A 26,297-nucleotide genomic window follows, 5' to 3' on the forward strand; every position below is an offset into this window, starting at 1 on the left:
GAGGAAGTCTGTTCCACTGAGGAACCTCTCTAACTGTTAGAAAATTCTTCCTAATGTCTAGACAGAAACTCTTTTGATTTAATTTCAACCCGTTGGTTCTGGTCCGACCTTCTGGGGCAACAGAAAACAACTCAGCACCATCCTCTATATGACAGCCCTTCAATTACTTGAAGATGATGTGTGATAGCCAACAGATGACTGCCTGATGACAATTGTTGGAGCACAGGGACATATGGAAGGAGACAGTCCTTCAAATATGTGGGTCCGAGGTCATGAAGGACTTTAAAGATCACAGGAAGCTGCCTTGTACTGAATCAGACCCTTGGTCCATCACAGTCAGTATTGTCTACTCAGACCCGCAGCGGCTCTCCTGGGTCTCAGGCAGAGGTCTTTCACATCACCTACTTGCCTAGTCCCTTTAACTGGAGATGCCGGGGATTGAACCTGGGACCTTCTGCATGCCAAGCAGATGCTCTACAAACTGAGCCACAGCCCCTCCTTTAGTGGAAACACTAAAGACAACGAGGCATGTGTAGGCATAAGTTTTAGCAAACACCAGAAGCAGCCATGCCCAGTGGGAGACCATTTTGGTGTATCAGGATACTCAAAACTAGCACCTTGAATTTAACATGGAAATAGAGTGGCAGCCAATGAAGCTGTTTCAAAATGGGCAGTGTATGCTCCCATTAACATATATTCCTCACAGTTAGATTACTGCAACACACTCTGTGTGGGGCTGCCCTTGAAGGCAACCTGAAAACTACAGCTGGTCCAGAATGTGTGTGCAGTTTTGGAATGCAGCTCTTGGAATCAAATTTGTAACAGCACTTACTATGGCCTGAATTAACAACAGCAACAACAACAAAGAACGTGCATGATTAAATCTGCAATGGTGTTTTAGGTTTTATTTTTCAAACATATGGGAACCTCTTTAGAAAACTGAGGAGTTGCAGAAGTAGTATATTAAATTCCATGGTGTGTGTGTGTGTAGGGGGGGGGAGTCTGTCATTCAAAAGGAACTGTCCGTTCCCTTTGTGCAAGCAGAAGGGCACATCTGTGTGTGTGTGTGTGGGGGCAGTAGAAAAGTGCTGCTTATTTGCACTTCAGCCCTTCATGCTGTTCCCAAGCCTCGTGAGTGACTCTTCGGGGACATAGTAAGCTGCAGTCTGAAGTGTAAGGTGACAAAGCTCCATTTTGCAAGTGGAGTTGTGGTTCTGTAGCTCCAAGCCAGAGATTCCTCCAGGCATAGCTGATCCTTTCTGTCCAAAGTTGTTCTTTGAATGCTGGCAGTCAGCTGTGGAACATCTGATCTTCAGTCCCTGCCCTCTGTTAAAGGGATGCCAAACATTGTAGTGTTTGCCTTGCACCATCCTAGCTAATTTATAATTTCTACCCATAGAAACGTGTTCTGTCTTTGGTAGAGCCAACTCAGGGCATCGAGACGTTTACTCCAGTCTGTTTAAAGTAGTCAGCTTTTTAAAGTAGATGATTGCTGAAGAAGAAACTACTGCATATCCTGTTCCAATAAATGGCAGAATAGCAATAAAACTGCTCTCAAAGGTTTTTTAAAAATGTGGCAGTTTTCCAAAATGGAAGAGAACTAATAGATTCTTTAAATAGAAAATACAATACAAACCAGAGGAATCTTTTTGTAGTGAGGTACACTGCAAAAATTAAGCTGGCATATAATGTGTTAAGCTTCAAACATTTTAAAGGGAAAACATGAGGTGAGATCCAAACATCTACTTGTGCAAATTGGAAACTTCTCATCCTGGGTGAAAGGCTTGGGTTTCCAACTAGTCTGGAGAAACATGTCTTGTCTCTTTAACAGAGGCATAATTGGATGTTATTTACCGGGCGTTGTTTACGATCCTGCCATGAAAAGCGTCAACTGCCCTGGCCATTTCCATACATCAAACCTCTATTAAAAGGATAAGAAGACACTTTGGGCTAGTTGGCAACCCAATGAGGAGGTTCTGCCAAGACCCACTTCTAGCTGCAGTCTCCTATATCACATCCTGCATGCATCATGGGGGTGCGGCAAGGCCAACTCCTCGACTCTCAGGAACAACCATTGATGTTATGTTCTTATGTAAAGTATTTGTATGCCACCTTTATCTTTATAGGTGTAGTGGAGTAACAGCTGGAAGGAGGAAGTAGAAAAGCCCAGTTCTGTAAAATGTTGGTTGCAGTTCTTAGAATTCCTTGTGCTTAGCCCCTAGATGTATTACTATTTTGGAAATGTTTAAGGTAGTGCTTGGAGCATCATCTGCATCACAGTGACTTTTGGCTCAAATGCACAGACATTTACTGTTAGTATGAGTGACGGCCTTCAACACTTCGACTCAGCATAATTTAATTGTAGTGCAGAAGTTCAGGCTTGGCCCATTTCCTGACCTTTTTTTGTTTGTTTTACAAACCTTTAGAACTGTGTGAGCTGGGATGAGAACAGTAGCAAGAAGGTTTGCAGCCTTCAGAAATATGTTTTCCTTGCCTACAGGTTGTATGCATCTTAACTCTCATTGATGCTAGTGAAATTACATATGCATAATTGCTGTACAATTACAATTCTTGGCTTCTTTCCCTCTCTGTGTCTCCTAATAGTAAAAGAGAATCATAGAATAGAATAATAGAATCATAGAGTTGGAAGGTACCACCAGGGTCATCTAGTCCAACCCCCTGCACAATGCAGGAAATTCCAAACTACCTCCCCCCCACATCCCCAGTGACCCATACTCCATGCCCAGAAGATGGCCAAGGTGCCCTCCCTCTCATCATCTGCCTAAGGTCATAGAATCAGCATTGCTGACAGATGGTCATTTAGCCTCTTCTTAAAAACCTCCAGGGGAGAGCTTACCACCTCCTGAGGAAGCCTGTTCCACTGAGGAACCGCTCTGTTAGAAAATTCTTCCTAATGTCTAGAATGGAAACTCTTCTGATTTAATTTCAACCTGCTGGTTCTGGTCTGATAACAGGACACTTGGGGAACGGATAAAAATGCAGAATTAACTGTTTAAATTTTGAAAACTGTGACTGGCCCAAGGTCACTCAGCAGGCTTCATGTGGAGGAGAGGGGAGGCGAACCCGGTTCTCCAGATTGGAGTCCACCTCTCTTAACCACTACACCACGCTGGCTGGAAATTCATAGTGTTGACCAAATACTGGGTTTGAGAGGAAGCACTTGTCAGAGAAAACAAGCAGCTGTTCACAACTCCTATCCTAGGTGTTGGGGTATTTTAACTGTGGTTTGGCATGAAGTCTTTTGAACAGACAAGCTATGACTTTCTGTCATTTAGCAAACCAGAAATGGAAGGCGTCATTTAAAGTGGGTTTGCTTACTGTGTTTTGTACCATAACCGTAGCTTTGTAGGATGTCTGAATGGATAAGCCATATGTATAATCATTACTCTGCTTCCAGAAGCTTGTGACCTATAGAAATGTGAGTGCTGACCAGATGTAAAACAAAAACAGCTGGTACAGAATGCCACTGCGAGGCTCCTTATGGGGACGCCGCTGAAAGCACATATAAAGCCAGTTCTCCGACAACTGCACTGGCTCCAGCTGGAACATTGGATCAAGTTCCAGGTGCTGGTTTTAACTTTTAAAACCTTACACCGTCTGGGACCTTCGTATCTGCAGGACCGCCTTCCTGGTATGTGCCCCAGAGAACACTTTGTTCTGCTAGCCAGCGTGGTATAATGGTTAAGAGTGTGGTATGGTGGTTAAGAGCAGTGGTTTGGAGCGGTGGACTCTGATCTGGAGAACTGGGTTTGATTCCCCACTCCTACACATGAAGCCAGCTGGGTGTGACCTTGGGCTAGTCACAGCTCTTAGATCTCTCTCAGCCCCCCCACCTCATAGGGTGTCTGTGTGGGGAGGGGAAGGGAAGGTGATTGTAAGCCAGTTTGATTCTCCCTTAAGTGGTAGAGAAAGTTGGCATATAAAAACCAGCTCTTCTCCTCCTTCTCCTCCTCCTTCTCCTCTTCCTCCTGGTGGTCCCTGGCCCAAAGAGTGTCCGGCTGGCCTTGGTCAGGGCTTTGTCTGCCCTGGCCCCTGCCTGGTGGAATAGCCTTTCTAGTGAGACCAGGGTCATGCGGGACCTTAGGGAATTCCACAGGGCCTGCAAGACTGAGGTATTCCGCCAGGCCTATGGTTGAGGTCAACTATGGTTTTTACTACAAATGCTGGCCTCTCACCCCCTTTTTTCTATTTATTTGTTACTTATGGGGGGGCGCTGATTGATTATTTTACTGCAGTTTTATGTTACACCAAGCAGGCCAAATGAGACTGATATTTTATAGCTTGATTTTATGGGGCAATTTAAGAATGTTTTAAAATGATCAAGATATGTTTTAGATACGTTGTGCGCTGCCCTGAGCCTGGCTTTGCTGGGAAGGGCGGATTATAAATTTAATAAAATAAAAACAAACCGTAGCTGTGTGTGTGGGTCAGCTCAAAACCACAGCTTGTGCATTAAACTTTGACTATTACAAACCATGGTTTGGTGCAGGGCTTGAGCTAGTTCAGACAAAACAAGGAGGACAGAAAGTTAAAGCTGTGACTGTCAGAATGCTGCTATTGACAAGCATTTAGATCATTACAGCTTTCTGTAATTCTGAAATAATATTATCTTCAAATCTGCCTCAGCTTATTGTTCAGCGTCAGCCGTGGAATCACCAGTTCACCAGATACCACCACCAGGTCCTGGGTCAGTTCAAAGGTTGCCAAGCTCCAAGTACTAGCTGGTGATCTCCTGCTATTACCACTGATTTCCAGCTGTTAGAGATCAGTTCACCTGGAGAAAATGGCCGCTTTGGCAATTGGACTTTATGGCATTGAAGCCCCTCCCCTCTCCAAACCCCACCCTCCTCAGGCTGTCCAGGTATTTCCCAACCCGGACCTGGCAACCCTAGTCAGTTCTGACACCCCTGGGAGGGCATGGCCTAGGCCTCTGACTAGCTAGCTGAACAGCTGTGGGAGCCCTAAATCACTGCTGACCAACTCTAGGGGCACGGGGGTGGGGGAAATAACACCAACTAGCTGAGAGAGCAAGAGCTGAGGGGAGGGACTAGAGAAGCTGCAACACAACCTCCCAAAGGGGAAGAGTAAGAAGGAAAACCGACAAGGTCAGAGCCAGTCCTGTTTAAGTTGAGGGAGTGGCCCAGCACAGGTGAGGTCTGTTGGCTGAAGGAAAAACTTAGGGCCACCCATGGTGTGGGCATGGTCTAACAGGGAGGCTGCGGAAAGGGAAGCCAGAAGCCCAGGACAAGAAGAAGAAGAAGAACAAGAGCTAGTTTTTATATGCTGACTTTCTCTGCCACTTAAGGAAGAATGAAACCAGCTTACAATCACCTTCCCTTCCCTACCCCACAACAGACAGCCTGTGAGTTAGGTGCGGCTGAAAGAGCTCTAAGAGAGCTGTGACTAGCCCAAGGTCATTCAGCTGGCTTCATGTGGAGGAGTGGGGAAACAAATCCAGTTCACCAGATTAGCCTCTGCCGCTCGTATGGAGGAGTGAGAAATCAAACCCGGTTCTCCAGTTCAGAGTCCACTACTCCAAGCCACCTCTCTTAACCACTACACCACACTGGATGAGACTGAATGTCTCCAGGCTGGGCAGGAGGTGCTTGTTAAGAGGCAAGGGAACCAGGTGGTGGTAGCCCCCTTCCACTTCTGAGGCATTGGGGGGAAGGCGTGAGGAGCAGTAGGATGTCTTCCTCCCCTTTAGACTTAAGAGAGCGAGGGGCAGGAGCCTCACACTACTTTGACATCTTTGCATTAGGTAACATCTGGCAGTCAAGAAGGCTTGGGCACCTTAGGTAATTCAGGCATTCCCACACATTTTTGTATTTATTAAAATATTGATATTCCACCTTTCTTCGTGGCTCAAAGTGGCTGAATGAGAAAAGACAAAATGGAGGGCGGCATAACATTTAGTTGTTCGTTTTTCATTTTGCTTTTGTCAGTAGTGCAATAATTTTGAAAAAGCTTTAAGCCCTGGTGGAATGGCATCCAAGTTTTATTGAAAACGACATTAAAGTTTAGAATATCCCTATTTCTTGTGCCGTGAAAAAATGTCTTTATTAGTGAGCCTAATGCCTGGTTAAAATTTTGAAGCACTGGGGACCTGATAATGTTGTTTGGTTTTCTCTTATGGGCTACCGGTTCATTATCCTCCTAAACTGATTGCTCACAATTCTTCTTCTGTGAAGATTATCTGTGTGTAAGGAAATTGTCACAACTGCAGTGGATCCACAGTCCCGTGAAGCATAGCAAGAGTTTATTTTGGTATAAATACACAGATCACACAGCTAGTTGGTTGTGAGAAGTTGGTTTTGTAATAAGGATAGTTATTGAATAGGAGTCTCTTTGCTGATAATCGGAAACCACATTTGTAAGAATTCAGTCGAAAAGCACAGACATATTGGTTCCCCATCAAAAATAGCTGTAGATAGTATTGGTGCTAGATTTAATAGCTCGTACAATAGATATCGTTATTAGTATATGCATGTCTTTATCATTCAGAGAGCTTTCCCCTCTCTATGTATTATTAATGACTAGGGGCTGGATTTTATGGATTTTTTTTACATCAGTGTGTGGGTGTATACTTTTCACTTCAAGTTATTTTTTGGCATTTGCAACTGCACATCAGGTGTAGTTTCATAGGGTCAGTAATTATCCAGCCACTTACTAAGCTCTTTTTGTTGCCTTAGGGCAGGGGTCGGCAAACTCATTAGTCAAAAGAGCCAAATATCAGCAGTACAACAATTGAGATTTCTTTTGAGAGCCAAATTTCTTAAACTTAAACTATATAGGTAGGTACACTGTTTATTAACTTAATAAACTTTAATTAAAGTTTTAAGTCTTAATTAAACTATAGGTACACTGAATAAAACTTGATATCATACTTAATAGTGATCTTATTTATTGATAAAAATTAAATTGTAAGTCCCTGCCATTTCCCCCTCCCCATCTGGAGTCCTCGTCTGGAGGCCTGGTCTACCACCATAAAAGCCTGGCCTCCGGCTGATTCCCATTGGGAGGCCAGGCCTACCCATTGGCTTTCTTGGCAGTAGACCTGGCCTCCGGAGGCCCAAAGAAGCCAATTGGTAGACCTGGCCTCTGAAGGGGGACTCCCCCCCCCTCCTCGGAGTCCAGGTCTACCGCCAAGAAAGCCAGTGGGTAGACCTGGCCTCCCAATGGGACTCGGTCTACCAAAGGAAGCCCGCCCTGCCCAACAGCTGATAGGTGGGGGGGGGGCAGGAACCGCAGAGCCGCCCGCCCAGCAATCGCGTGGCTAGAGGGGAGGGGAGGCTTTAGCCTCCCAACCATTGAGGGCAAGGGAAAGGGGGACCCGGCCATTCTCCGCGGCGGGGGCGGGGGGAGAGACAGCTCGCCCGCTCACCCTCTCTCTCTCTCTCTCAGGCGCGCCGGCTCCGCAGCCCGGCTGCCGGTGCGAGCGGGCGCAAGAGCAGGGGCTCCGAACCAAGTTCGGAGAGCCGCACTCAACGGGCCAAAGAGCCGCATGCTCTGGAGCCACAGTTTTGAGACCCCTGCCTTAGGGCAACTCTTTGCCAACACTGACAGTTCTGTTGCTTGATACAGTTTATTTCTTTGCATTTTCCCCAATCCTTTCATCCTACCTCACTGCATTGTTTGGTTTGTTAGAGGTCTTTGCTGTTTGAATTATTTTTCATATTTTGTAATCTGTTTTGAGTCCTGGTGAGAAAGGTGAGTTGTAAAGTAGTAAAGTCCCCTTTGTTCTACGGGAGATACTTTAAGCACATATTTATCTCCCATCTAAATCATTTAACTTGAACATATATATGTTTGGCTGGGTCATGCCCAGAATTATGAATTAAATGGAAAAAAAGTGAATTGTTAAGTAAAAATTAGCAGTTTTATTTAGGGCTGGGACTTTTTTTAGAAGCAGCCTGATAAGCATGTTGAGCGGCCAGAATATGTCAAGATGGTTTTGTAAAAACAGATACTGTTTTTCTATATCCACAAAGCTTGAACATTGGTGTCGGCTCCATAATACTCAAATCATTGGTCTGTATTTTTTTTTTAAGTATATGGTATAACGTGAGCTGTCCTGCTACTGTTAACTTACGACTTTAAACCTTACTGAAAGCACTGTTCCCACAGTTTGACGTAAATAAACATACACATCTAATTTTAAATGGTCTTTGTTTGGCCTACGGAAGGACACTCAGTATTTTTAAACTGAAAGAACGAAAACAGAGCTGAGAAGCCAAACAAGGGCATTTTCCTAAAGAAAGACAAATCTACTTTTAAATAAAATGTGCTTCTGGTTATATAGCTTGTTGTATAATGGTTATGCTGCTGCTAATTTCATTTTCAGAACTAACTGACAGGATGTGTCAGGTTCTTGGATATTTACTTATTTATTTAAAACATTTATTAGCTGCATTTCTTTCAGAGCTCAAGGCGGCTTACAACCAAAAACCAAAAACCCAAAATTTAAAATCACAATTCAGGACTGCTAGTAACTTAATCAAATGCGGTCCTAAATAAAATAAAACTGTCTTCAACTACCTCCTAAAGATTGAAGGTGAGGGGACCAAGTGCATCTCCTAGAGGAGGTTGCTCCACAATCATGGGGCTGCCACTGAAAAGGCTCTCTCTCATATACCCACCAAATGAGCGTCTTTGATTGATGGGGCAGTCAGAGGACCTCTCCCTGTGATCTTAATACCCAGGCAGGAACTAGGAACTGCATATTACTTTAGTAAAAACATGTTCCCAAACCTTTTAATGTGAGGATACAGGGGCACTTCCAGCATGGGGATGGGGTGAGGAAGGGTGCTAAATTTTCCCATACCTGTCAATTCTGATTTTTAAATTCTCACCCCTCCCCTGCCCATTTTTCTCTGATAGGATTGCTTGCCTATTTATTTACTTGGGTAGTTTTTAATCACTCTTTTGGATTTAAAGTGTTATTACTCAGTGGCTTTAGATACATGTTGAGGTCAATTTTTTGGAAAAGGAGGCTTGAAGGATAACATTCCATCCCAGCATAGTGTTCCTAACTCCCCCCCGACACACACACACACACACACACACACACACACACACACACACACACACAGACCTTGTGTCCCCATATATTTGCCTTACAAGTGCATCATGGGATTAGGAGCACCATGTTTCTTTCGTATTGGGGCAGAAGGAGGCAGAAGAGACTGGGACAAAATTGCCATGCTGTTAGAAAATCCAAATAGGCTTGCTTTTTAAAACATTGTAACCCGCCTTGAGTCTTGGCGAGAAAGGCAGACTGCAGATGAAGTAAGTGGTAACATACACTTTTTTTACAGGTGCTGAGTTCCACAGGGTTTCCCTCAAAATTGTATTTTCAGCTTGCTTCACCCAGCAGCAAGCTGCCCAGGAAGTGATGTGGGTGCGTGTCCCTGGCAGAACTATCCCCCACCATTAGGATTGGGCTGTTAGTGTGCATCTGATTTGTTGCTAGGTACAGTTTTTTGGAGGATGGGTGAGGTTGTTTTACAACCTGTCTTAATCCCCAAAGGCTCAGGTTAAGTGCTTAATTAGAGAATACTGTTCTATTTGTATGAACAGAATGCTAAAATGGAAGCTGGCGGGAAGTTAAGTGTAACACTGTAATACTGCTATAAACAAGTGACAATATTATTAGAAATAGCACTTGTGCTGCCAGTTTTATTTATTTTCATGGTGGAAAGTGATGCATCACAGTTCTTTTGTAAAAAGGCCAGATATACTGAGACAAGTACTCATATACTGGCTATTCTGGTTTCTCAGTATGATAAGTATAGCATTGAAGATGAGCACGAATGCAGCTTCCCTTGCCCTTGTTTACTTGTTTTTATCCTGATTTACTTTGTCAGCTTGCAAATACAGCGTATGTGGGCATCCCTGTGATGTTTTATTGCATTGTTTTGCAAGCGATGGCTGGGAATCAAGCTGCTTTTAAATTTGGGGGAACGTTTGTTTAGTTGACAAAAACCTCTGGTTAATTAAATAACTCTGTTTTCTTGGTGTATGTTTCTTCCTTAGTTACAAAAGAAGGAACATGTTTACCATAAAATCACAAAAATTCAAGAAGTTTTTGTTGGGCTAGGTTTCAGACGGTTGGATGTTGGCTGGACAAGTTTATTTGACAAGCCTAATTGGATAAATATATTTATGCAAGTTTAAGAAATTCATAGCCCCATCAGTAATTCATGGTACCAGATGTTGCTTTATTGCTGTTTCTGAATTAATATTATATGCTTTCATTTTTGGCAACATGGCAACTATTTTGTCCATCCATTTGCAGAGACGTACAAAATCTTGCTGGTAACTATAAAACAAACAAATCTGTATTTAAAGTAGCTGTCTAATAGTCCTATGGTGCCAGATGCTTTGGGCAGACAATGGAGGATTGGTGTTGCTTTCATTTCCTGCTTATGAATTTCTAGATATGGTAGTTTGTATTGATCCACCAAATCAGCATCCTAGAAAAGAGAGATGGGCCAGAGTTTTTGCCAGGCAAAATCTGATTGTTTTGGTCTTCCAAAACCAGCAGGCTAAGAAAGATCCTTAGAAACTGGCCGTCACTGCTTCCGCTTCTTCATTATCCCGCGTGAAATGGCCTTGTATGAGACTGCTTTACTCTATTGAGGAGGAGGTAGGTAATGTCAGTACAGCAGTGCCTGTCAAGCAAAACAGACAGGTGCTGGACTAGTTTAGGAAACACATTTTATATAAAATAATTTAAATGTTAAAGCCCCGTGGCACAGAGTGGCAAGCTGCAGTACTGCAGTCCAAGCTCTGCTCACGACCTGAGTTCGATCCCCACAGAAGTTGGTTTCAGGTAGCCGGCTCAAGGTTGACTCAGCCTTCCATCCTTCCAAGGTCGGTCAAATGAGTACCCAGCTTGCTGGGGGTAAAATATAGATGACTGGGGAAGGCACTGGCAACGCCCCCCCCCGTAAAACATAGTCTGCCTAGTAAACGTCGGGATGTGATGTCACCCCGTGGGTCAGTAATGACCTGGTGCTTGCACAGGTGACTACCTTTACCTTTTTAATTTAAATGTTAGTATTCCTTACGCATACAGTTAACTTTAAAGATGCCTGTTGCTTACATGGATTCCAACGTGTCCAACAATTATTAACCACACCCTCAAAATATTCCGCTTGTAGAAATATTTCTGTTTGTATGGATTTCTGTTTCTATGGATAGCCCAGGCTAGCACAGTCTCATCATATCTTGGAAGCTAAGCGGGGTTGACCTTGGTTGATACTTGGATGGGAAACCACCAAGGAAGTCCAGGGTCACTACACAGAGGCAAGCAATGGCAAACCACTTCATCCATTGAAAACCCTACAGGGTTGCGACTTGTTGTCACTTTCCACTGCCACCACAGAAATGTTCAGTGTAGTTTGTTTAAAACAAACCAACAAAAACAGTACTTTAATGATTAGATCTATGTTTTTGTGTCTCCAAGGCAGAGCTTTGATTTTTAGTGGAAATTTCCTTTCTCCTGGCTTACTGAAATCTGAGATCTAGGGCTTCCAGACTTGCCACTTCTTAAGAAAATGCTCTGGGATGTATTTATTTTGTCACGTTTTCCATGGAATCAGATGACACACTTGGGCAGGGAAGCATAGAGCATCTTGAACACCAAAGGGTGTGTTTGGCCCTTGGACTCCAGGCAGTTTTCCAGTTCCATTCTCCCTGCAAACATTTTCTTAGTAAGCACTATTAAGTGCTTAGAAGTATGTGGAGTACTGTACATGTGTTAAGGCCTATTTCTGCTGAACCTATTTATTGTCTAAGAGGGAGGGAGGGAGAAGGAATCAGATTCTCGGTAATGCAGATGTGCTCATTTTATGTAGTAAGTAAAAAAAAAATACACACAGTTCATAGTTTCAGAGGGTAGCCATGTTGGTCTGCAGTAGAAGAGCTAGATTCCAGTCTAATAGCACGTTAGGGAGTAACAAGATTTTTGGGGCTTGAGCTTTTGAGAGTCAGAACTCCCTTGACTATCAAAAGCTCATCCCCTGAAAATCATGTTAGTTCCTAAGGTGCTACTGGACTCACACAATTATTCTTCATTGAATGTCATTTGCACGAAAATTAGAAGAGAATTACTAATTAGCAATTATACTAATTAGAAGTATAGGTAGGTTTGTAGAGGACTTTTAGAAGAGAGGAAGAAATATTCCATGTGGAAAGGGAGAAGGAGTCAAAAAAAATGAAGGTGGGAAATGTGGGGGGTGGGGTGACTGGGATGCATCAAGGAGGAAAAATTAGAAAGAATAAAGCAACTTAGAAGGGCTATAATTAGAGGGGGGGGGAGAATGGGAGCAAGATTCAGAGCACTGAAAGGAGTAGCATTTCCTTCACCCTTCCCTGATTTGGGGCAGCAGGCAGCTGGAAAGTCAGCCAGGAGTTTTATAGCTCAGCCGTGCTCTCTGGCAGTAGGGCAGGGGGGAAAGAGCCAATTTCCACAATGACCTCTGTTCATGTTCTATTATTGTTCTCCAGCGTGAGCCAACACTGCAGTTCAGTTCCATCTCAGAACCACTTTCAGGGCTTATTCAGAGCTGCTTCACTACTGAAGCAGGCAGCCGGAGTGATCTGATCCGACTCTTCTGCCTGGAGAGAGAGAGAGAAACTAGCTAACTGTCATTCTTGTATAAGTTTCATTTCTAAGTTTGCAATCAGAGGTATTCCAGGGGAATAAGGGAAGCTTGTTTCCTTATTACTCGCTGTTTGCAGTTAGTTCCTATGGAAATCTTTCCAAATACCTCTTTTATAGCAGGTGGAGGATTATAGACTCACGAGAGCCTTTAAACCTGTTCTTACTCTTCCCTATCACCTTTATTTCCCTTGTCAGATTGAAAGTATTCAGTGCATTCTCATTTTCTTTTCATTTTCAAGAAATATAAAACAATTCACAGCATTGCGTTGGTTAAAAATTAACAGAAGCCCAATTCAGTATTAGGATGGGTGACCACCAAGGAATACCAGGGTCGTTACGCTGGGGCACCTGTGAACGCCTCTTGCCTTGAAAACCCTACAGCAGGGGTGTTGAACTCATTTGTTACGAGGGATGGATATGACATAAATGTCGGTTGGGCTGGGCCATGCCTCGCCACCCAGATTGGGAGCACAGTGGTGGTGGCTGCCTTGGCTGGCTCATGGGCTGGATAAAAGCACTCAAGGGGCTGGATCCGGCCCGTGGGCCATATGTTTGACACTCCTGCCTTACAGGGTCACCATAAGTTGGCTACAACTTGATGGCAACAGAAAGGTGGAGGGCTACAAGTAGAAGTCTAGTGCTAACTAGAAAGATCTAGCTGTTTTGCAGTCCAGTTTTGATAACTGCTAGTAGAAGAAATAAGGACAGACCATTGGTGTCTGTCCCATTTCTCGTTCCCAATCCTGTCTCATCCTGTGAAGCCTTCATTGTCAGGCTAGTATGCCATCGATCAATGAGCGCTGTTTCTGAATATCAGGCCCAATCTGTAGCCAAGTATGAATCATACAAGATCTAAGGCTGGATGGAAAGGGTGATCTGGTGTGAATTACTGAGATTTGGCAGGGTGATAAGGGGAGTAGATCTTTCACAGATAATTCCACCCAGGTTTCTCAGTGCAGCACCAGTTTAAGTTCAACTGAGCTACTAGTACTGGTATTGAACTAAAAACCTTCAGCTCCTCCAGAGGGATTCCAGCGTCCATGCTGAGGTTCCTTAATAGGACTTAGTGGCTACAACGTCCTATTAAATTAATTTAGATGATTAGTTTAATTTAAAATTAAGATGGCTTAAATTTTACAGCACGGTAGGAAAAAAAGACTGAATCTTGAAGGGAACCTGTCAAATGACAGCCAGTGAAATCAGCTCTGTCGTAGGCATTGTAGTTTGGTCTTGGTCAAATTAAGGGGGCTTTCTGTTGATTTTAATGTAATGTCAGGCAAAAGGTCATCTCTGAGGTGTTATGTATCACTTCATTAAAGCAATACTGACTCAAATTCTGCAAATGGTCGTGGAATTAGGTAAATGGTCTTGAATGAGAGAGAGCCCCATGAGGATTATTTGTCAGAAATGGTATGTGTCATTGCAAAATAACAAAGGAAAGGCTTGGCTCTTTGGAAACGACACTGTGGGGTTGGCTGAAAGCACATTTGCTTAAGCTTAAAGTTGAACTTGTGGATTTTTTTCCACTGGTACCTAACAGCTTTGATTAATGGTTGAATTTTGTGCATGGGAGTTTGAGGTGAGAGATACATGTGTATATCTCATGGATGGAAGTTTGCATAGTTGCTACAGGATATAATTTCACTGTATACAATAGAAGGGAGCTCTGTCTTTCTCATCAAACGAACCCTTCAAGAGCTTTGCTACTGAGGTAATACTTCTCTCTGTTTTGGAAACCATTTCTGGCACGAGCTGGGAATGGGGTAAAGTTTCACTTTAGACAGAAATTGGATCTTCAGATGTTTTCAAATTAAATGTCTTTCAGTTGGTGAGCAGAAAGCAGGACTTTAGATTTCAGGCTGTATATGATCAAAGGCCAAATAATCCTAGTAGCGAGAGACTTGATTAATTGATTTGAGTTTTCTGTGTTGGGTGCAGTTGAGACAACGGTTGGCAATTGTTCATAAAAATGGAGTTTATAATACTGATCCAACCTGACAGTCTCTTAATTGCATGCGTCAAAAAAAGCGATAGCTCTCCAGAGTTCTTAACCAGATGTGTGTGTCACTTTTGACTAGGAAGATAAATTGGTGCGTAGCTATGAAATTTTGGTGAATGTTTTGATTTGATAAAAGGTTTGGCTGTAACTCCAGAAGGTTTGCTGCGTACGAAACTGTGCCTCCAGAAGCATTAAAAGGTGGTTTTCTTGTAACCCCCCTGCAATTGGAAATTGGAAGTTAATCTTTTTTTTTTTAAACCCACTGCTTTTAGGAGAGGAAAGCTCAAAGGATTAGGAACTTTAGGAGCTACCAGTGCTTGATGCTTTTTGCTCTGGCCCTGAGGCCCATATAAAGAATATGGAATGGTTAGGGTTGCCAGGTCCCTCTTCGCCACCAGCGGGAGGTTTTTGGGGTGGAGCCTGCAGAGGGGGGGGTTGGGGAGGGGAGGGACTTCAATGCCATAGAGTCCAATTTGCAAAGTGGCCTTTTTCTCCAGGGGAACTGATCTCTATTGGCTAGGGATCAGTTGTAATAGCAAGAGATCTCCAGCTAGTAGTACCTGGAGGTTGGCAACCCTAGGAATGGTCCACAGAACAATTACTCCTGATGTTAAGGCCAGTGGCAAATACATGAATTAATGCCTTACCCTGGTGCAATTCCTTCCACTCAGCCCCCCCCCATCAGTTCCTAGATTGCATATCTGAAGATGGAACGGACATTGATAAGGGATCTAGAAGGTTGCAGAATGTTGTAATAGCGACTACTACAGATAGACTAGTCTTTTTAAAAAAGCTGTTAGGCTGCCTTTGCAGGAGACATGGCATTGGACTAGACTATTGACCTGTGGCCTGACCCTTTGATTGCTAGGAGTGGGTAGATTTTATAACATTAGCTCTTTTAAAAGCCAGCCACAAAAAAGTGCTGTCTCAGGACGGATGTCTGAGCTGGTAGTTTTTTCATTGCCAAGACCTGCATGGTGGGTTCCCTTAGACACTTCAGTTAGGGCAAGATGTGATGGTCTGTTTGTCAGGGACTGGCTAGCCTGACTATATTACACTTTTGTTTAAAACCGCATCACTGGTTGCCAGTTTGTTATTGAGCTCAATTTGAGGTGCTGGTTCTTACATTTCATGGCCATGTCTTGCTTCTTCCTGTACAGAACCATGTGCCTTCTGTTTTCTTTTAGTCCTCTACTTCTTGACATTTCTTCTCTGTGACCAGAGCCTGTACCTTTTCTGTTATATTACTTGCGCCGTGAATCAGTGATAAGTATGTTTGCAAGGGTTTAGGAAAAGATACAAGTTTATTTTGTTTCATTTGGCTTTCCATGATCGTAGAGTTCCTTTTACAGAGATCTGAGAGAGGATGTATTTTTAGTGTAGGGTTGCCAACCTCCGGGTAGTAGGTGGAGATCTCCTGCTATTACAACTGATCTCCAGCCGACAGAATTCGGTTCACCTGGAGGAAATGGCCGCTTTGGCAATTGGGCTCTATGGCATTGAAGTCCCTCCCCTCCCCAAACCCCTCCCTTCTCAGGCTTCACCCCAAAAACCTCCCACCGGTGGCCAAGAGGGACCTGGGAACCCTATTTGAGTAAGAGAAGTTTGTTTGTTTTCTTGTTATTTCATTTTATTCCCAACATTGTTGTGTGAGTACCACAGGGTTTTCTTATTGTAAGCGGATGACCTCGTTTGGGGAAATGGTATAATATTTTAAGTTCTGTTGCTTTGGAGTACAGTGATAGCTCTAAGGTTGGATCTACACATCTGCTCTGAACTTCATGTAGGATCTCTCTGTCTTAATCTATAAGGCCTATATTCACCTCTTTGCATGATACATTGCTAAACCGTATGAATATGGGTTCCACATAAGTTCTGGCAAAGCAGACATTTTGTAAAATAAATAAATGAAATGAATATAAGCCATGGAAAAGAACACATGCTACTTCTCTTATTAATAGTTGCATCACTTGATATGCCAAAGCATTTCCATTTTAGTGTAGCTGCTAATGGCAAATCTGCTGAAGCATGTGCATGATACAGACTGAATTATAAACCCCTTGGGTTCTTATAAATACCAGTTAATCTTTGTCTGGGGGGGAATCAAGTGAAAATAGCTTTTTGCTATGCTTAGCGGGTTAGCACGTTATTTGAGAAAATTAGTATTTGCGATCCAGCAGACAGACTCCTGGCAACGTGTTTGCTAAAAAAATCCTTAAAAGCAGGTGCCTGCTCACCAGTGAGGAGAAATAGGAAATTCTCTTAAGCAATTGCAGTAACTGCATATTTTTCAAAAATGAAAAACCTATTCTGAAATGTTGTGGTTGAAAACTGACCGTGCTTTTAGCCAGACTATATGTTGGTTGTGCTGTTCTATGATACAGATACAAAACAGTTTCCTAGTAATTGTGAAACGCTAGAGCCAGCATGGTGGAGTGGTTAAGAGCGGTGGTTAGGAGCGGTGGACTCTGATCTGGAGAACCGGGTTTGATTCCCCACTCCACAAGAGCAGCGGGTGCTAATCTGGTGAACTCCTACACATGAAACTAGCTGGGTGACCTTGGGCTAGTCACAGCTCTCTTAAAGCTCTCTCAGCCTCACCTACCTCACAGGGTGTCTGTTGTGGGGAGGGGGAGGGAAGGTGATTGTAAGCCGGTTTGATTCTTCCTTAAGTGGTAAAGAAAGTTGGCATATAAAAGGCAACTATTTTTTCTTCTTCTTCTAGAATGTTTTCTTCTGGATCCACTTACTTTTTTTTCTTTAAAGGTGTGTGTGTGGGGGAACAAAGGAAGCATCCTGTTAGAAAGCCCGTGTTAGTCTGTCTGCAGTAGTAGAAAAGAGCAAGAGTCCAGTAGCACCTGAAAGACTTAACAACAATATTTTCTGGCAGGGTATGAGCTTTCCTGAGCCACAGCTCACTTCTTCAGAAGAAGTGAGCTGTGGCTCACGAAAGCTCATACTCTGCCAGAAAATATTTTTGTTAGTCTTTAAGGTGCTACTGGACTCTTGTTAGAAAGCCCATTATGGTCACTGCTACATGTTTTTGCTCTGTTAGGGCAAGTAACTGAACATTTTTTTATCTCTAAATGGGCATAGCTCATGTAAAACCTAAAATAGATGAAGGTATCTTAAAGATGCATACAAAAAATGGAATTGCTTTCCTTCTCTCTTTGTTGTTTGCAAATAGTTTTGCACAATTTACTTTGTCCACAGCAAGCCAGGTTGGATTTTTTTGTTTCCTTTCTACGTGAACTCTAATTCGGGCTTGCTTCCAGAATTCTAATTTCTGTATAGAGGAAGAAAAACCTAGTCTCTTTCTCCCCTCTCCCCCGTCGTATTTATTTGGCAGTAGTTTCTCTGAGCGGCTTGCTGTGTTGCGTTGTGAAATGTTACTATATTAGGGGATAGAGGAAAGTTAGTCTGTTTGCTCTTCACTTAGTTTAGAATATAGATATGCAGCCAAAGAGAATGGATTCCATTTTTGTACGCAAGGGGTATTTGCTTGGATCTGAGTGTTCCCAGAACATGACAAAGAGTTCAACCTTTGAAAAGACATAGAACATTAAATGAGAATGGATGCTATAATCGTTCTAAGAATTTTTGTGTATGGCTGTACAAATCATCTTATCGTCTAAGTGCTAACAATCTAAGGAGAGAATATTCTGTGCAGTTTGTTCTTGTGTAAAATGCGTAACTTCTTAAGGCATACTGTGAGCTGTGGAAACACGAAGAACAAATACAGGGTTATCTCCTTATCTTTCATGCTTGGCTTAAAAAAGAATCACATTCTTAACTTCGTTAAACAAAGTTGGCTTCTCTTCGAACTGTCTGGGCAGCTGTGGTGCTTAAATATGCCTGGGGTTGCCAGGTCCATCTTCAACACCAGTGGAAGGTTTTTGGGCTGGAGCCTGAGGAGGGCAGGGTTTGGGGAAGGGAGGGACTTCAATGCCATAGAATCCAATTGCCAAAGCAGACATTTGCTCCAGAGGAACTGATCTCTATTGACTAGAGATCAGTTGTCATAGCAGGAGATCTCTAGCTACTACCTGGAGGTTGGCAACCCTACGCAGAATTGATACCTTTCCTTGTCCCAACCTAAGGCTCTCCTCTATTTCAGAACACTTACACGTAGTAAACAGTGCACAAAACCTGTGTATTTAGGAAATTATACCATTTAACCTGTTCATGGCTCAAGACCCATCTGTACCATCTGGTTTTGTTTGGAAATGGAAATATAATTGCCATGGCTCAGAATAAGGATCCCTGTTTTTTGATTCTGTGAGATAGATGGGCCTCTACTATACAGTTTCAATACACAGTTCTAAGGACTAGGGTTGCCAGGTCTCTCTTCCCTACTGGTGGGAGGTTTTTGGGGCGGAGCCTGAGGAGGGCAGGGTTTGGGGAGGGGAGGGACTTCAATGCCATAGAGTCCAATTGCCAAAGCAGCCATTTTCTCCAGGTGAACTGATCTCTATCAGCTGGAAATCAGTTATAATAGCAGGAGATCTCCAGCTAGTACCTGGAGGCTGGCAAACCTAGCTTACATGCCTTCACCCATGAGGAAACCTTTCATATTTAAGTCTATGGATTAATCGGTTATGAATGCTTGAACTGTGGTAAAGCTTTTGCCTTGCAAATTGCATGCAAGAAAAATTCCCTGGTTTAATCCCTGACACTTTCAGTTAAAGATCTCAGGTGGGTGGAGGGGTGGACAGACTGATACATGCTCCCCTGAGTTTGGAGGAAGGGCAGAATAAACGTGTATTAGAGAGGTGTTAGGAAAGACCTTTCTCTGTCTTATAGAGCCTAGAGATTTGCTTCCTGTCAGTAGACAATACTGACCTGGATGGTTCAGTGGTCCTAAGGAAGTTTCGTAGGCTAGTGTTACCTTGTACAGTTGACTAGAACCAAAGTAACACACCGGTGAAGATATCTTTGTTGTAAGGATTCATTCCGTACTATATGTCCAGTTTTCCTTGAATTTTGGTTTCATCTTCATACCGTAAGTGCCTTTCTCTGTTTATGCTGGTTTGACTTTTTCTGTAACAGAAGATGAAAAGAAAATATGAAGATGACTTTCCTCTCTAACAACGAGTGATAGCTTTTGTTAAATTGTCTTGTACTTTGGTTTACCAAAAAGGGACTTATATTGAAATACCATTTAAATTTGATCCTTTGGACAAAGGCAGCTGAATGGGTCACAGATTCTTTAATTATTATTCAATTAATGCTGCTGATGTTTATAGTATTGGATCTGGTTTGCACAATGCATTTGGGCGCATAATGGTAGCCTTGGCCATCCTTGGGTAGGCATGGGAATAATGCGTGAAGCGAGTCGTTATGAATGCGGCCAACAGTAATGCCATTGTTGCTGTGGGAGGAAGAAACTGCAGCTGTGGCTGTGGGAATTATTGCCCATTGTTCGTTTTCCAGAACTTTCCCCCAGTATCTCCTGTGTAGTGTGCTATCTCATTGCCTTTTGACACTGCTATTCCTCTTTTAAAATAAGTTTCCATGCGGATAAGACCACCAGGTATGTGCTGTCGCCCTCGCCCCATAATACGTGAGACGGTCCCTGCTCACCTGTGCCATCCACTCCTTTATCCGTATATATTTTTCAGAGCAGCCTACAGGAGAAAAGAAAAATAGGGCTACACCTAGCAGCATGCCAGCGAACCGGAAAAAAGATGCCAGGCGACAGCTTTATTGTCATTTAAAGCCCCTAAGTGTTTCGCTGTATAAACTTCGTCTGGGGGATCAGAGTTCCTTTGTGCTGACCCGTTCCACAGCGATAGAACTCAACAGAACGTTACAATAAAGCTGTCATCTGGCATCTTTTTTTCCTTATTTGATTTGCTGAAAAATACCAGGGTTGCTGCGCAGAGGAAGGCAATGGTAAACCACCTCTGTTAGTCTCTTTCCTTGAAAACCGTACTGGATTGCCGTAAATCAGCTGGGACTTGCCATCACTTTACACGGACAAGATCAGCCTACAACATGCCTAATGTTTATAGTTCTATCTGTTCGGGATTTTCCTTTCTTTCAAGCCCCTATACCATCTTCTCCCATTTTTTAAATGTATGTATTCATTTACTACTTTTATAGCCCACCTTTCTCCCCAATAGGGGCCCAAAGCAGCTTGCATCATTCTTCATTTGATCTTTACAACAACTCTTTGAGGTAGGTTAGGCTGAACATGTGGCCCAAGGTCACCCCGCAAGCTTCCAAGCTACAGTGGGGAGTAAAACTGGGATCTCCCAGATTCTAGTCCAGCAGTCTAACAACTACATTATGCATAAGAGCTCATTTCCCCTCCACACACAGAGTTGCACCCCACTAACCCTGATTCTTTCTCAGTTATATGAAATACGAGGCCTGTAGTAACAGGATGAAACACTTAGCATAATTGGGTCATATCATTACTGTCAAAGTCTTGATTTAAAAAATAAATAAATTTGAAACTTGTGGCATTCTATGGTGCCCTGCTCTTTTTTACTGCTTTGTGAAAACTTAAAATTTCAGAGGGTTACAGCCCTCTTCTGTACAAATTACCATGGTTCATACATATAAGATGCAGTATGCAAACTATCTTGCTAACTCTGTCAAAAAAGCATTAGAAGGCTAGTTTCCCACTGTCTTGACAGCGCTTTCCAGAATGATACCATCAGATGTATTTAAACATGTGCGGGGCATGCATGGCAAGGATCCATGATAGATAATGCCCTATTAGGTGAGCCTCTTTCTCCCATAAAAGGCTTGGGAGCTAGGGGCTCTTTCCCAAACTAAGTGGTTTGTTCTTAGAAAAAAAGACAGAAAAAGAAGTGCTGGCATTGGATTTGGTGGCCACGGTGAGAAACTGAAATAATACAAACCCAGAACGCACATTTATCAGACTTGCTGAAATAAACCTTTCCAAGAAAAAAATAATACGTGAAGCCAGTTGTCATGAAACGATAATATACAGCCTGACAGCTCTGAAGCCAGATGTATGAACTGCTACTGGATTGGACTGAAATATTTTTAAAAGAATTTAAAGGGGGTGGGGGGGAGGGCAAAAAACAACTAAATGAGGGGCTTGGTGTTTCCAGCCTTAGGATACTTCCTCTTTGGGCAAATTTATTTGGATGGGAAAGGCAGTATCGCGAAGGGCAAGGGGTTTGCATCTGCTGGCGTAGCGATGGAGTCGGGAAGGCTGCAACGTCTTTGGCTGGCCGGGGAGACGGAATGTTCCGAGAGCTGCTTTTGGAGGAAGGGCCCTCCATCTCAGCCTGGGGAGGAATGTTCGGCAGGCCATTAATTATATTATCTCTCTCTCTCTCTCTGCCTATATTTCTGTTTAAAATATTAAAACTGAAAAGGGCGGGGGGAGAGGAGGAAAGCAAATGTGCGTTGCTGACAGGTTGGAAAGGGACAGAGCAGATTTCCAGGTGGAACTCTGACACCATTCAGTGGCTCTACTGAAGTTAGAAGTTTTGGCCTCTGTTTGAAGGAGAAGAGTTGGTTTTTATATGCCGACTTTCTCCGCCACTTAAGGAAGAATCAAACCGGCTTACAATCACCTTCCCTTCCCCTCCCTACAACCGACACCCTGTGAGGTAGATGAGGCTGAGAGAGCTCTAAGAGAGCTGTGACTAGCCCAAGGTCACCCTGCTGTCTTCATGTGGAGGAATGGGGAAACCAATCTGGTTCCCCAGATTAGCATCGGCCGCTCATGTGGAGGAGTGGGAATCAAACCCTGTTCTCCAGAATCCACCGCTCCTAACTACCGCTCTTAACCACTATACCATGCTGGCTCTTGTTTGCCACAAGTATACTGAAGCATGAAAGTATAGACTGATCCCTGCAGTCAGCGGAGTGGATCCTAGCATCATAGAGCTGGAAGAGGCCATACAGGCCATCTAGTTCAACCGCCTGCTCAATGCAAGATCAATTTAGAGCATCCCTGAAAATGTTCATCAAGCCAACGGTTTGAAGACTGCCAGAGAGGGGGAGCTCACCACCTCCTTAGGCAGCCAATTCCACTGCTGAACTACTCCTATTGTAAAATAATGTATACCCATCTGCCCCACCTACCTCACAGGGTGTCTGTTGTGGGGAGGGGAAGGTAAGGTGATTGTAAGCTGGTTTGATTCTTCCTTAAGTGGTAGAAAAAGTCGGCATATAAAAACCAACTCTTCCTCTTCTTCCTCTTCCGCCTCTTCTTCTTCCTCTTCTTCCTCCTCCTGGCTTTTGGGCAGTAATCTTTTAACCTGTTGTTAGTAAGGGTTTGGCAGTAACCTCTCTAACATGCTGTCATATTGCTTTTAATACATGGGAAGATTATTTTGAAAAAAATCTTGTGTTCATCTCCTTTGCCTGCGAACAGTAGAATATACAGTCTTTCAGATAACCTTCCTCCTTGGCCCCCAATAACAGAGAAAGAAATGACCAGCCCTATCAGAAATCTTAAAAGGCTCCTGGCCTTTTCTAACATCTTTAATAATAGCTTTATACCATGATCCTGGGTTAATTCTATAATAGTTCCCATTTATAAACAGGGGGGCCACTCTCTTCCTGAAAATTACAGACCAATTAGTTTACTGTCATGTCTAGCAAAATTATTTTGCTCTTATGTAGTTATAAAATTACAAACTTGGCTGACAGACAACCAGATTATTATGCCTTCCCAGATTGGTTTTAAAAGATGGCCCTCTGTTTTGGACCATTCTTGTGCATCTGGCTGAAAAAATATTCTAAACTACCTGGAGGTAAACTTTATGTGGCCTTCGTTTATCTAAAAGGAGCTTTTGATTGTCTACCCCAGGCTAGATTGTGGGGGAAATTAGCAAGGACCTCTATTGACTGCCAGCTCCTTTGGTTAATTCATAAACTGATTCAGAATAATACAGCGCAGCTGAATGGTGAAGTGCTCCCCCCATTATTGCAGAGTCCAATGAGCAACAATGAGGGCAAGGAGGTTGGTTTGAGCTTACGGCTTGCTTTATTGGCCAAGGAGTCATAACCAGGTGAGCCAGGATCCAGACAAACAGCTCTGCAATCCTGTCACACCGAAGCAGGGCAAATGCAAGAGGTTTAATAGACATTGACATTCTAATACAACAATGATACATTTTCTTAACATCCGATGTTAGCTTGTCAATGCAACGTCATTAGTTTCTACAGCGCATGCGCGAGCCTCGCTACATTAATGAATGGAGCCTGTTTTCTTGAGAAGGCTCACAGTGTCCTTTTGCAGAGCGAAGCAAAAGTTACTGAAGGGGAGGGGGGAAACGCTGGCGTGTTCCTTATCAGACATTGGAATGTGTGTGTGTGCATGCGTGCTTGGTGCTGAAGGAAAGGGGGTGCCACTGGGGAGCGGCTTCTATGGTTTTGCTTGTAAGCAGCTTCTGCGTGTAGCTTGCGTGTATATCTGAAGCAGGTATGATTACTCAGGCACAACAATGGTGGAAATAGTGGTCAGTTAATCAAAGAGATCAAGGTGAACAGAAGGGTTAGTGAAGGCTGCCTTCTGGCCTCTTTTCTTTCCAATTTATATATAAATTACATTAGCGTCCGCCGCTCATGTGTAGGAGTGGGGAATCAAACCTGATTCTCCAGATTACAGTCCACTGGTCCAAACCACAGCTCTTAACCACTACACCACGCTGGCATACAGTGTATCCTGGCAGAGGGTTTCCTCACTAGACAAGCTGTGGGGGGAAATTCCTGGAGAACAGAAAATTTGCAGACCACATAGAGATTATTTCTTTGTGAAATATACTTGATAAAGCAGTATCTACCCCCTAGTCAAAGTCCCAAATCCACACTTGGTGATTGAAAATTTTCCTTTGGAGTTGAGCTGGGATAGTGCTTTGAGTAGAAACGTATTGTCAGAAGTTCTGTGTTATAACTGGCCTTTTGTCAACAGGAGGTTGATCGATGTAATGTTTCATGCCATTGTGCACAGTAAAAAGCAACCAACACATGCCTACTCTCTTGTTTTTCAGATTGTCATTTTACTCTGGACATTCTTCGTTCTCCATGTATTGCATGCTGTTCCTCGCAGTAAGTATATTCTTAAGCTGCCAGTTCTAAGGGTGTGTGCTTTTAAAAAGTTTGTTCACATTTCTTAAAAAATTCCGGGAGGAGGGGTTGTGCAAGAGACGCATTCAAATGAAAAAAAAAATGACGGGTGTGCAAGGACTCCACGTGCTCTGAGCCAGTTTTAACTGAAGGTTGGTATGCTTTGGCCACTGTGTTCTAGGTGAGCTTGCTCAAAATCGTGGAGGCAGCTGGCAGGTTGGAAGCGCATGGAGTCAAGGGGGAAAGAAGCTGACTAGCTAGTATTTTGCCTTTTTATAGTGACTGTGTACACTTTCTGTGTAGCAACTTTTCCTGCACATCTCATTTTTTCAAAAATCCTTTAAAAAAATTATTTTGAAACTTAAAAGATACCAGTATTTATTTATTTTCAAATTAGTATCCCTAACTCTGAAAGCTGTCGGGAAGAAAGTAGATTCCTTTGAAATGTGGTGTTGGAGGAGAGTGTTACAGATGCTGTGGATTGCCAAAAAAAGAAAAAACACCCAAAAAAGTGGGTTATAAGTGGGTTATAGATCAAATCAGCCCTGACCTGGATGGCCTGCGGTATGACTGTTTACAGGGAGCATGTTTTTAAACAATACTTAACACTTTTTGCCCATCACTTCCGTAAGCGGAGTTTTGTTTTATGATCTCTCTGATAAAATGTAAGAGTTCTTTGATTCCCAGTAGAATCTTAAGCTTTGTAATTATTGGTCTGCAGACATAGATGAAATTCCCGTTCTTGTTTTGTCGGCAGCAGCACTAAGAGCTTGACAGAGACCTTCCTGAAATTAGACTTTTGGGTTTTTTATCTGTTCAGATCATTCATAAGGGTCAGAGGCATGCCTCCTTTGCACTACATGACATGAAAGCATTTGTAAATAGTGGTGATGCTGTGGACAGTAGGATCTTTCTTTTACAAACATCTCTGGTTCTGTCTGATTTGACATGCATAAGGAATTTGGCACAAGAAGTCCTGAGTGACATGCTTAGGGTTGCCAACCTCCAGGTACTAGCTGGAGATCTCCTGCTGTTACAACTGATCTCCAGACGATAGAGATCAGTTCCTCTGGAGAAAATGGCCGCTTTGCCAATTGAACTCTATGGCATTGAAATCCCTCCCCTCCCCAACCCCCCCTCCTCAGGCTCCGCCCCAAAAACCTCCCGCCAGTGGTGAAGAGGGACCTAGCAACCCTATACATGCTGGACAATATAATAGGACAGCTGTGATCTCAGATGGCCAGAGTACTAGAAGAGTTTTTTTTTTAAATCTCTTCTCCAATGCCATATTCCTTTCTAAAGTAAAGCACCACTCTTTCTGAAGCAGCTGACTGATGGGAAATATATTCAAACAGCAAATGGTAGATTTAGAAGGAGAGACCTAGCATAATGCTTGACTAGTGGGTGAGACTAATAGGAAAAGCTTACTCATGTTCACCTCATCTCATTTTAAAAATGGTCATGTGAATGTGTTCTTCATTCCCATTTTGGAGTGATAATGCCTGTGTCTCACCACACTGCTTTGGTGTAATAGGTGAAGTATTG

The 26,297-nt window shown here is 43.2% G+C and overlaps 1 protein-coding gene across 2 annotated transcripts in view; it reads left to right on the forward strand.

Annotated features, from left to right (window-relative positions):
- PLPP1 (phospholipid phosphatase 1) overlaps positions 1-26,297 on the forward strand; it is a 95,551-nt gene that overhangs the window by 49,455 nt on the left and 19,799 nt on the right. For both annotated transcript variants that reach the window (XM_056848328.1, XM_056848329.1), the window contains exon 4: positions 24,677-24,734. In XM_056848328.1, the coding sequence (XP_056704306.1) occupies positions 24,677-24,734 (58 nt within the window). The remainder of the gene's footprint in view (positions 1-24,676; positions 24,735-26,297) is intronic.

Source organism: Euleptes europaea, chromosome 4, assembly GCF_029931775.1.
Source record: "Euleptes europaea isolate rEulEur1 chromosome 4, rEulEur1.hap1, whole genome shotgun sequence".
Taxonomy (NCBI): domain Eukaryota; kingdom Metazoa; phylum Chordata; class Lepidosauria; order Squamata; family Sphaerodactylidae; genus Euleptes; species Euleptes europaea.